General features: G+C 57.8%; 1 protein-coding gene across 1 annotated transcript in view; it reads left to right on the forward strand.

Moving 5' to 3' along the window:
- The first annotated feature begins 2,071 nt into the window (after positions 1 to 2,071).
- LOC106889612 (sodium-dependent serotonin transporter-like) overlaps positions 2,072 to 10,947 on the forward strand; it is a 9,492-nt gene continuing 616 nt past the window's right edge. The window contains exons 1-13 of the mRNA XM_014944803.1: positions 2,072 to 2,291; positions 3,971 to 4,105; positions 4,227 to 4,446; positions 4,708 to 4,846; positions 5,127 to 5,261; positions 5,891 to 5,994; positions 6,224 to 6,351; positions 6,536 to 6,648; positions 7,044 to 7,175; positions 7,324 to 7,423; positions 7,779 to 7,879; positions 8,916 to 9,083; positions 9,540 to 9,600. Coding sequence (XP_014800289.1) covers positions 2,072 to 2,291; positions 3,971 to 4,105; positions 4,227 to 4,446; positions 4,708 to 4,846; positions 5,127 to 5,261; positions 5,891 to 5,994; positions 6,224 to 6,351; positions 6,536 to 6,648; positions 7,044 to 7,175; positions 7,324 to 7,423; positions 7,779 to 7,879; positions 8,916 to 9,083; positions 9,540 to 9,600 — 1,756 coding nt within the window. The remainder of the gene's footprint in view (positions 2,292 to 3,970; positions 4,106 to 4,226; positions 4,447 to 4,707; positions 4,847 to 5,126; positions 5,262 to 5,890; positions 5,995 to 6,223; positions 6,352 to 6,535; positions 6,649 to 7,043; positions 7,176 to 7,323; positions 7,424 to 7,778; positions 7,880 to 8,915; positions 9,084 to 9,539; positions 9,601 to 10,947) is intronic.

Below are 10,947 nucleotides of genomic sequence, written 5' to 3' on the forward strand. Positions count from 1 at the left end.
GCAGAGAAAGAGCTATTATATTTTTACAGTTGCTATGGCACCGGCTGCTCTGGTCTGTCATTTATGCACTTGAGATGGTCCTCGGTGGGGGGGGGGATTAAACCTTGCTCCCCCCCAGCAGGCTCCCCGGGCAGATCACACCAGCTTTGGGGATTTCTCACCTTCATCCCTAAGAAGGGACAACCACAGCCCCTCTGCCAGCCCCCCCAGCCCCAGCAGTTAAATACAGCCTTGTCTTTAATTTCCGACACGTTATAATGACTGTGGCTGAAATCCACGGCTTTGCCAAGTCCCAGGAGTGACACAAATCCTGTATAAACCCTTAGAGATTAATTGTCCCTCACCTGCCTGCTGGATCTGGGCTCAGGGGAGATCCCTACCAGCAAAGCCGTGGGGCTCACGGAGCGGGGGCTCTGTCTGGCTGCGATGGGACCCCCCAACCTCTGGTCACTCCGCGGGGACCAGCCTGACACCCTCCAAATAAACCCCTTGGCTCGGAGAAAAAAGCTGGTACCAGTCACTCCTCGAAAACTGCACAAGCAGAAAACTGCTGTGTTTTCAAATAAAAGAGGTGTTAAAAGGACCAATAATTTGACAAGCGGAGAGGGAGATGCTGCACCAAGCAAAACTCAGGGGGACCGAGAGCAGGAGGGGACCCACCACCCATCTCTATCCCCTAGGAGGGGGCAGCTGGGGGGTGGGCACCCCCAGTTTGGCCACCCACTGCTGGGGTCCCCACTCCAGGTCAGGGAACACCTGGGGGGACACAGGGAGGTGTTGGGGGCAGCCAAATGCAGGAGGGGGAGCCAGTTTGGACAAAAAAAATCCCATTCCCAGGACTCCCCCTGTGCAGGTGGGGGTGATGTCCCCCAGCAGAGCTGTGTCCCTGCCCCGGGGTGACTGTGCCACCACAGCTGGACTAAAGCCACCAGCCTGTCATGCCAAAACCACCCAGAGCAGCGGGGTGGCCACCTGGGGACCATCACCAGCCCCCCCAAGCTGCTCTGGTCCAGCAGTGCCAGCAGCCAGCACCAGACACACCAAAAAAATAAATAATAATAGGTTTTTAACTGGATGTTTCTAACAGGTCTCCATGTGTGTGCCTGAAGGATTAACAGTGTCCAGAGGTTTTCCATGCTGGGTAGACGCCGGGTGACTGGCGTCACGTCGTCACAGCAACCTGCTCACCATGGCCCTAAGAACCTCGGTTCCCGGTTTGATCTTTTCTGTAGTTTCTTGTAATAAGAAATGAGGCACCTGGAAAAGCCAGTGCCAGAGCCCCCTGGAGCCCTGGGAGCACCAGGTGGCCCTGGGCAAGGACTCGCTCGCCACCGGCCACCGTGTCGGGTCCCAGGGTGAGCCACGGGGACTTGAGATGAAATTTGCTGCTGAAGTGTCAAACTGAAGAGAGCGATGGCTTCGGGTACACTGCCCACCCCCTCCCTGACTGCAGCTGAGATGGGAAAGTTATTCCACTTCCAAGACCCATGAGGACAAATGGGGTGATGCGGGGTGGCTCAAACTAGGTCACACAAAGATGTCCCCAGCCCTCGGGGGGCCGGTGGACCCGTGGTGAGCACCAGTTGAGTACGTGCCCTGCACTTGCCTCCTGGCTGGGGGGTATTTCCAGGCCCCCCTCACTGTGCAGAGTTTCCCTGCAAGAATGAGCCATTATCTCTTTTGGCGGGTCTGGTGTCACCCGTCGCAGAGAGGTGATTGCAAAAGACACCAAAGAAACGAGTATTTATCTGGAGGAAGTAGCACTACCTCAGTGTGCAAATATAGTTCCGTTTCACCCGTCCCAGCCCCAAAATGTACCCACCAGGGAGCAGAGGGGACAGAAACCCGTGCTGGTCCCCACGTCTCATCCCTGCTCTGCCCCCCTCCTGCCTTTGATCAGAGGAGAGGTTTCTCCGCCGGCTGCTCTGGGTGCTGTGGGTTTCCAGCGGGAGGTGGGGAAGCGCTGTCAGCCTGACCCTCCCCTCCTCGGATCTGTCATCAGCCACAGAGAAATCCTTCCCGGCCCCAAGTTACTCAGCCTGAATCCTGCAGGATTTGCCGGGGCGGCAGGATGGCAGAGCAGCCCTGCCTGGTGCCCGCCACCAGCCCTCCCCGGCAGGGCACCGTCCCCCACCCGGGTCCCACAGCCAGTCCTGCACCCCCAGGATCCCAAACCCACCCCAGGGACAAGTGGAGCAAAAAAATGGATTTCCTCCTCTCAGTGATCGGATTCGCTGTGGATCTGGGCAACGTCTGGCGGTTCCCTTACATCTGCTACCAAAACGGAGGGGGTAAGGACACCACCAGGAGTATTTATGTGTTCTTTTGGAGAAAAGAAAGCTGGTTTTCATCTTTCCGAGGCTGAAAAACTCATTGTTTCTTTCCTTTCTTTGTCTCTACCTGCTCCTCTCCGGACAGAGCAGTTTAGAGACCAACCCAACTTCTCCTGACATCTGTCTCCTCTCTGGTTTTTATCTTTCTTCATTCATCTGTCTCTTCTCTGTTTTTTGTCTTTCTTCATTCAAAATCCTCTTCCATTCACTCCTTCCCTGGTGTCATTCACCCCTTCCCCGGCGGGGTAGCCGCTTTAGGGTCACAAAGAGGAAAGTAGCATGGGCCAAATTGCATAAAAGGATTAAGAATTGGTAAATTCGGGGTGGGAAGTTTGTCCCCTTTGTGATCTCGTGACTTTGTGAAAGCAACCCTTCCTGGTGGCTCCTCTTTTCCAATAATCCTCCCGAGCATCCCAGCTGCCTGCCGCACATCCCGGCCGTGCTGGACCCCGCGGAGCAGCCCTGGTTTCCTCAGGACCGTGTGTCCCTGCACCACACGGGGCTCGGGAGGTTCCCTCCTGCCAGGGATAACAGAAAGTTAAGATAAAATGGCTTTGTGAAGAAAAAAAAAAAAAAAACAAAAAAAAAAAAAAAAACCCCAAACTTGAGTAAATGACATCGAAATAAATTGCTTTAAATAGAGCAGAGTAGAAAAACCCCTGGCATGGAAATTAAAAAAAAGGGATGAAAATTTTGTGCTGTTTGCAAAAGAGCAATTTAATTGCAAAAACAGGCATTCGGATAACGTCCTCTACTGCTTGGGAAAATTAGGAGGAGATAATTAGTACCATACTCAAGGCTAAAATGTGGATCCCAGGTGCCCACTCCAAAGCACAGTTATTTGTGATTTACTCCTGCGGGACAAACTTTATCCGCTCTTCATTGATGTGGTTCAGGCAGATGCTTCCCTCACCCACTCCACGCAGGCAGGAGGGTGAGAAGTTCAAACAGCAGCTCCAGGAAAGGACAACCATGGTCCACCCAGAGCTGGAGCACTGATCCGGGCGGGTGGTGGCCTCATCCATCAGCCGGAGATGTTCCTGGAAGAGAAGCCCTTGAGGGTGGAGAGCTCTCCGAGATTGGAGCCGTGGGGGTTAAATTAACTAATCCCAACAGGGCTATTCTGAGAAGTGCAGAGAACAGCCCCAGTCCCAAACCCTCCACGTTCTGAGGAGCACAGAGAACAGCCCCAGTCCCAAACCCTCCACAGGGTACGAGCGTAGCCCCGGTAAATGATATTGTTATGAATAATGCAGATTCCAGCGTTAATTACTTGTGTCTTGAGGTGACTGTGCATATCGAGTGGGATTTACTCCAAAACTCTTCTAGACTTGAGAGATGCTCGGTGTCCCATCCCCTGCGCCCTGATGGTTTCTATTGCTCTTTGTACTGTCCTGGCCAAATGGCTGGGACACCGGTGGGGACGGCAGCCCAGGAAGGTGGGCCACCGAGCCAGGTCTTCACATCTCTGAACCCTTCTGACCAGATGATTTGTAAAACATCTGACAAATATGCATCCAAACCCCTCGTCCACGCTTCTCCGTGACACGTCCCTGCAGCGCTGGGTGGGGATGGCAGTGGCAGCCTGCTGGTGTGAGGTCACGGTGGTCACCACCACTCTGCTCCTCACCCCACAGGAGCCTTTCTCATCCCCTACACACTGATGGCTGTTTTCGGAGGGGTGCCCCTCTTCTACATGGAGCTGGCCCTGGGGCAGTTCCACAGGATGGGCGCCATCCCCATCTGGAAGCGCATCTGCCCCATCTTTAAAGGTAGGAGACCCCCCCCCAGCCCCATGCAGTGCCGGTGAGTGGGGCTGTGTGGGTCCCTGTGGGGACAGGGAGAGGGCTGGAGCAGGGTGGGCTGCTGAGTCTGCCCCTCGTCTGTCCCCAGGCATCGGCTTTGCCATTTGCATCATCGGGCTCTACGTCTCCTTCTACTACAACACCATCATCGCCTGGGCTCTCTATTACTTCTACTCCTCCTTCTCGGGCACCTTGCCCTGGGCGAGCTGTGACAACCCCTGGAACACCCCCGACTGCACCAACTACTTCGGGAGGAGCAACGTGACCTGGACCAAGTTCTCCAGGTCCCCCGCCGAGGAGTTTTATACGTAAGTGCACGTATATGGATGATGTATTTAAGCTGGGGCACGTCCCCACGGTGGCACTGGGGTCTGCTGTGTGGGTGGCAGGATCGGGGCGCCTGGCAGCAGGTATGCTACTGCCCATGGCCATCACGTGAGGATGCTCTTGGAGACCTCATGGCCACCATGCTCCAGGGGAGAGCCTGCTCCCCGGCTGCCTGCAAGGGCAGGTGCTGGCAGCACCGCGCTGGCCTGAGACCCCCTCCCCGGCCGTGGGGATCCCTGCAGGAGGAAAGTCCTGGAGATCCAGAAGTCTGGAGGTCTGTACGACATCGGGGGGATCCGCTGGCAGCTGCTCCTCTGCCTCTTCCTCATCTTCGCCATCGTCTACTTCAGCCTGTGGAAAGGGGTGAAAACCTCCGGGAAGGTAAGAAAGAGGGTTCCAGCACCAGCCCTGCCTGGGCACAGACACGATGGAGCCCTGGGCACGAGCATCCCCTCCATGGCCAGGGCCAGGCAGGAGGGACCAAGCCCTGATGGGGTCTTGCAGCTGATCTGGCTGCTTAAACTTGGGATATTGCGTCCTCTCCACGCCCCTGGGCCATCCTGGGTGGCCACCAGTGAGCCGGCCATGCCTGACATGGGTGGTTTGGGTGCTCGGTGAACCAGCTCTGCTTCTGCTGGGGGCTGATGGTGCCTCTCTCCAGGTGGTGTGGGTGACGGCCACGCTGCCCTACGTCGTCCTCCTCATCCTGCTGATCCGGGGAGCCACCCTGCCCGGCGCCTGGAGAGGGGTTGTCTTCTACCTACGCCCAGACTGGGGCAAGCTCCTGAGCACCGCGGTGAGTGTGTGGTGGGACGTTCCACCCAGACCCCCTCCCCAGGATGGACACGTACCCCTGCCCATGGGTCTAGCCCCATCACAGGAGCTGCAGGGCGATGGGGCCCTTGTTCCTACAGAAACACGGTGCCCTGGAGAGGCTCTTGGAAATGGAAATCTCTAATTGAATCACCCATCTCATTGCCGCTGGGTTTTGTTTACCCCGTGTTCTCCCCCCTGGCCTGACAATAGGCTTCCCGTGGGTAATTAGCAGGCAGCACTTGAGAATTCTCATTAAAGGTAATCAGGGCCTCACTGCTGAACCTGCCTGGGCAGGAGTGGGCATGGGGGTCTCTGAGCTCCCCTCGACTTCGTCCCCACTCTGGGCACAGGGGAGAGCAGGTGCTGTTGTTTAATTCTGCTGCTGCAGGACCCCAGGGTGGAAACAAGCTCCCTCTGTCCCACAGCAGGTCCCCTGCTTTGGGGACATCTCATGGGGGGACGGGGCAGGCAAGAGAGGAGGTTTGGCAGCAGGTACCAACAAGGACCCCATCCCTGCGCTGTGGGGTGGGCACACCATGGATTGGGCACCTCCCAACCCAGGGGAATCCCTTACCCGTTCTCCAGCCTGCCTCTTGCTTCTCCTCCCAGGTTTGGGTTGATGCTGCTGCACAGATTTTCTTCTCCTTGGGTCCTGGATTCGGTGTCCTCCTCGCTCTGGCCAGTTACAACCGTTTCCACAACAACTGCTACCGGTGAGCCGTGGGTCCCCGTGGGCACGGGGGCTGTGCCGGGTACAGCTGCCGTGGGGCCAGTGCCCCATGGCCACTGTCTGGGCATCTTTCCCCATTTTCCTGATGGTTTTGGTGTGTGGAGACCAGGAGAGGGAACAGGTGACCAGAGTAGGTGGATTGGGGTGAGAGCTGAGCTGGAGGGGGGGTGTTTCTGCCACAGGACATGTCTCCCTGCTTTCTTGCCTTCCAGGGATGCGCTCGTCACCAGCACGGTGAACTGCCTCACCAGCTTCCTCTCGGGCTTCGTCATCTTCACCGTGCTGGGCTACATGGCCGAGATGAGGGACGTGGAGGTGGAGGATGTGGCGAGAGATAAAGGTTTGCCTCCTTCCAGTGTCACTTCCCCGTCCTGGCCCCAGGGCTCCGTGTCCCCGTCCTGGGTGGTGGCCATCCCAGTATCTCAGCTGGGGCCAGGGATGGTCACTCTGGCTGTGGGGCATTCCTGCCATCACCCAGGGCTGTGCCAGAGGAACCAGCAAACCAAACCCGTGTCCTCTCCTAGGGCCGAGCCTCCTTTTTATCACCTACCCTGAAGCCATCGCCAACATGGTGGGCTCCACCTTCTTTGCCATCATATTCTTCCTGATGATGATAACGCTGGGGCTGGACAGCACGGTAGGTGCCTCCATGGAGCACGTGCAGCCTGGGGACATGTCCCCAGAGGGGACTGGGGACAGACATGCCCCATGGCTAATACTGGGGTGTCAAGGGGAGCTATGGCCTCGGGGAGGAGGACTCCAAGCATGGGGATGGAGGGAACACCACACCATCATCTCCAGTGGGTCTGAGCTGGCCTCCCCCAAAGCCTGTTGGAGGGGATGGGCGCCCCAGAGGGAGGGGACAGGACATGATGTCCTTCTGCTCATGGATAGAGGGGCCCTTGGGAGGAGCAGGTTTCCTCCAAGAGCGTGACCGTCCCCACGTCTCGTTTCTCCACCCCACACCGTCTCCATGAGCATGACCATCCCCACGTCTCGTTTCTCCACCCCACACCGGCGTTTCCTTTGCAGTTTGGGGGCTTGGAGGCCGTGATCACGGCCGTGATGGACGAGTACCCCCAGGTGCTGGCCGGGCGACGGGAGCTCTTCGTCCTTGGCCTCATCACAGTCTGTTTCCTGGGCTCCCTGAGCACCCTCACCTACGTGAGTACCCCCAGGCACCGCTCCACTCCCGTCCCCACCACACTCCTCCTCCTTCCTCCAACAACCCCCAGTGGGGGACTTTGCTGAAGATGTTCTCCATGTGCCCGCGGGGTCTGCCACTGCCCTCCCCTCCCCTCTGCTCTTCCAGGGGGGAGCCTACGTGGTGAAGCTTCTGGAGGAGTTTGGTGCCGGCTGCTCAATCCTGGCAGTGGTGCTGCTGGAAACCATAGCTGTCTCCTGGTTTTACGGTGAGAAACCACCTCTGTTCTGAAAAACATCCTTGCAGACACCTACAGAGGTATTTTGTGTGTGAATGCCAGGGGGTTTGGGGGGAAAAACCACGTGGGACTTCTGATGAGGCTGGGAGGGGGCATGGAGGGCCTCATGCCCACATCCCTGTACCCACATCCTCCGTGGGTCTCCGGGGCCGTGACGGCTCTCTCCTCCGACAGGGCACCTTCTTCACGTGTGTGAATGGGGGGAAAAACCACATGTGGGACTTCTGACGAGGCTGGGAGGGGGCATGGAGGGCCTCGTGCCCACATTCCTGTACCCACATCCTCCGTGGGTCTCCGGGGCCGTGACGGCTCTCTCCTCCGACAGGGATACAGAGGTTCTCCCACGACGTGAAAGCCATGCTGGGCTTCACCCCGGGGATCTTCTGGAAGGTGTGCTGGGTGGCCATCAGCCCTGCCTTGTTAGCGGTGAGTATCTACAGCCCAAATTGAAGATGGGGGTTGTCAACCCTGCTCCGAATCACCCCACAGAGGAGCTGCTCTTCCCTCGCTGCTGCTGCCCAGCTTCCTGGGCACCTGGTCTTGCTTGCCCGGGGTGAATGAGCTGCCAGGAGGGTGGACCAGGGTCCTGGCCAGGGCTGTAGGAGCTTGTGCCAGCCCCTGCTGGCTCCCCATACTGCTGCTCTGGCCACGGGTGACAACAAGCTGCCTGCAGCCCCCCGGGACAGCGGGTTTCCCTGAGAAAAGGAGCTGCAAGTGGGTTTTCCAGCCTCTTCTGCAGCTCCAGGGCAAAGCTGGGAGCTGGTGGTGGGTGCTCATGGGGTGCAACCTCTTTTCATCCCCCTGGTCCCCAGCATCCTGCACAGCCAGCCATGGGGACACATCTCTGATGGCACCGTGCGCCGGGCTGGATCTGTCCCCTTTGAAATGCCAGCTCCCCCGGCACTTCAAAGGCTGCCAGAGGCAGAGGGGTCTAATCTCCCCGGATCTGCAGGAGAAGAGGCCTTGTGAGGATTAATTACCGCTCGAAGCGCTTTGCCCAGGTTATTAAGAGAGAGGTATTTATAATCAAAGCAGACAGCAAATTATTTCATTTCAGCACGGGGACGTGCAGCCTTTGCCGGCCGCCGTCCCGGTGGGGTTCGTTAGACGAGGACCTCCCAGCCCACACTTAATGAGGGGTGGCAGTCTGGGAAATGTCACTGTTAAGAAAGCAGCGGTGGCAGCAGGACACGGAGGGTGTTAACCTGTAGGAAGGGTCGGCATCAATGCCAGGGTTGGGGGGACATCACAGCTGATCTGCTCTCCGTGGGGACCCAACGGGGCTGGTCCATCAGTGATGCCACCATGAAGCTTTCCTGGCCACCCATGTCACCTGCACGTGGGTTTGTGGGGCTGGATGGCCCTGCTACCACTCTGTGTGTGCTTGTGACCCACAGTGGGGGATGTCCTGCCATGGTCCAGCCCCAGGAGCATCCTTCCCTAAGGGGCTTGTTCGTTACAGTTCATAGTCATCAGCTCCCTCCTGGACCAGCCGCCTCTGACGCTCTTCGACTATCAGTACCCGGCGTGGAGCATCTCGGTGGGGTACCTCATAGGAGCATCCTCCTTCATCTGCATCCCCTTCTACATGGTCTACAAGCTGGTCTGGACGCCGGGCTCTCTCAAGCAGGTCAGGAGTGGGACAGGCAGTCCTGGGGTCCCTGCGTGGGCTGGGGGTGGGCAGGGACCCCCGCTTGGAGAGAGCTGGAGATGGAGGAGCTGGGCAGAGGGTTGACATGTCCTCGGCTTCTTTGGTGATTAAATCACACCTGGAGAGCTGCTTGGAAAAGGGCTCAGAGGAGCGTAGCTTGGTGGCCCGGTCATTTTGAGTCATATTTCTGAAGCGGTGATTTTGGCTGGGCCAGGACATGCTGTGCCAGATTGTCCCCAGCTGTCACCCCTCCTCTCAGCCCGTTTTTGGGGCACCCCTTGCCTGCTGTGGTCTGCGACAGGCTGACACAGCCCTGACCTGCAGCAGGCAAGATGGCACGCTGTGGTGGGCAACCCTGCATGTGGCATCGGGTGCTGGTGCAGGAGGGAAATCCTTACAAATCACCTTTTTTCTTTGCCTGCTTGCACCCTGCAGCGCCTCGCCGTCTGCATCCGGCCCGAGAAAACCACACGAGCCCCCCAAGCAGAGGAGGTGGGCATGTCCCCTGTCCTGTAGCCCCGGTGGCACATCCAAGGGGACGCAGAGACCGCTTGGGCTTCCTGCTCCTGCCCCACCAAAGCAAGGGGGGGGCCAGGCAGAAGAGAAGCTGCCATCACCTTCCTCGCAGCGACCGGCCCCTCGCCTCTCCCCCGGCGGCTGCACGTGCTGGTGGCATCTCCCCGGCCACCACCTCCTGCTGCATCCCAGCATCCCGGAGGAATATGCTGGAATCCATTCTTGCTGCCAGATGGAAAAGCCAAAGGGCTTCTTGACGCAGCGGCTGTCCCAAGAGCAGGCGGGGAGGTCAGCCCAAACTCCGCCAAAATCCTCCTGCAAAACTTTGCAAGTACTTTATGGCAGTACTGTAGTGCTGGTGTTGAATTTAAAGGTCATTTAATGTAAAGTTACGTAAAAGATACATTTTTCATGGATTGTTTAGACCATTTAGGAAAAAAAAAAGTTTAATTTCGCCCCAAAACTTGGCATAAACACCCCTGCTGTGCATCCCTGGACCATGCACAGGCTCAGGCAGTGGGTTACCTCCTCCTTGCTGGCTTTCCTTCCCTCCCAGTTTGGCCAGGGAAGGCTCCTGGCAGGGAGAGACGGGACCCACCACTGAGTCCCGCCGGGCTGGAAGTCAAGGGGCCAACTCCTCCAGTTTGGGGGGGAAACCCCAGCTCCCGGTGATGGATGGAGGCGTTTTGGGGCGAGCAGTGCATGCCTTTAGCCGTGAGCTGTATAAAATAAAGCTGGTGCCAGTTGTTAGAAGATCACACCAGGGAGAAGAGATGGAGCTCATCATCTTCACAGCCCCACGGGGCTGGGCTGGGGGAGCTGGGGGGGCTGCTGCTGCCACAAAAATACCTCCTTCTGTTGCAAAGAGCAGAAAGCTGGTAGAGAAAAGGGAAAAAAAGCCCCAGAAAAGTGGTGGCCTCCAGCATTTGAAGAAGAAAAGATCTCAATAGATCTCATTTTAGAAACAAGTTGGGAGGGGGGGTCAGGGTAAGGAGCCTGCCGTCTGTCACGGCTTCCCAATAACGTCCCATCCCTTCCAGTGCAGCCCCACCACGTCTCAGCATTCATTAAGCCAATTAAACACTTTCCAGCACCCACGTTCACCCCGGTGGAGGCGAAGCAGGAGCCCCCCCCCCCCCAAATCTGGTGTCACAGCCCTGTGCTGTTCTGCTGCGGTGACCCCTCACCGTCCCCTCCCGGCGGCTCCTGCTCCCTCAGGGTGATGTAGAAGAGAACAGGAGGGAGCAGCTTGGGGGTGGGGGGGAACATGGGGCTGGGGACACACATAGGGCTAAGGGGGAACATGCAGCTGGAAGGGGCACACGGG

The sequence above is a fragment of the Calidris pugnax genome, unplaced genomic scaffold (genome assembly GCF_001431845.1).
Source record: "Calidris pugnax isolate Ruff unplaced genomic scaffold, ASM143184v1 scaffold139, whole genome shotgun sequence".
NCBI lineage: Eukaryota > Metazoa > Chordata > Aves > Charadriiformes > Scolopacidae > Calidris > Calidris pugnax.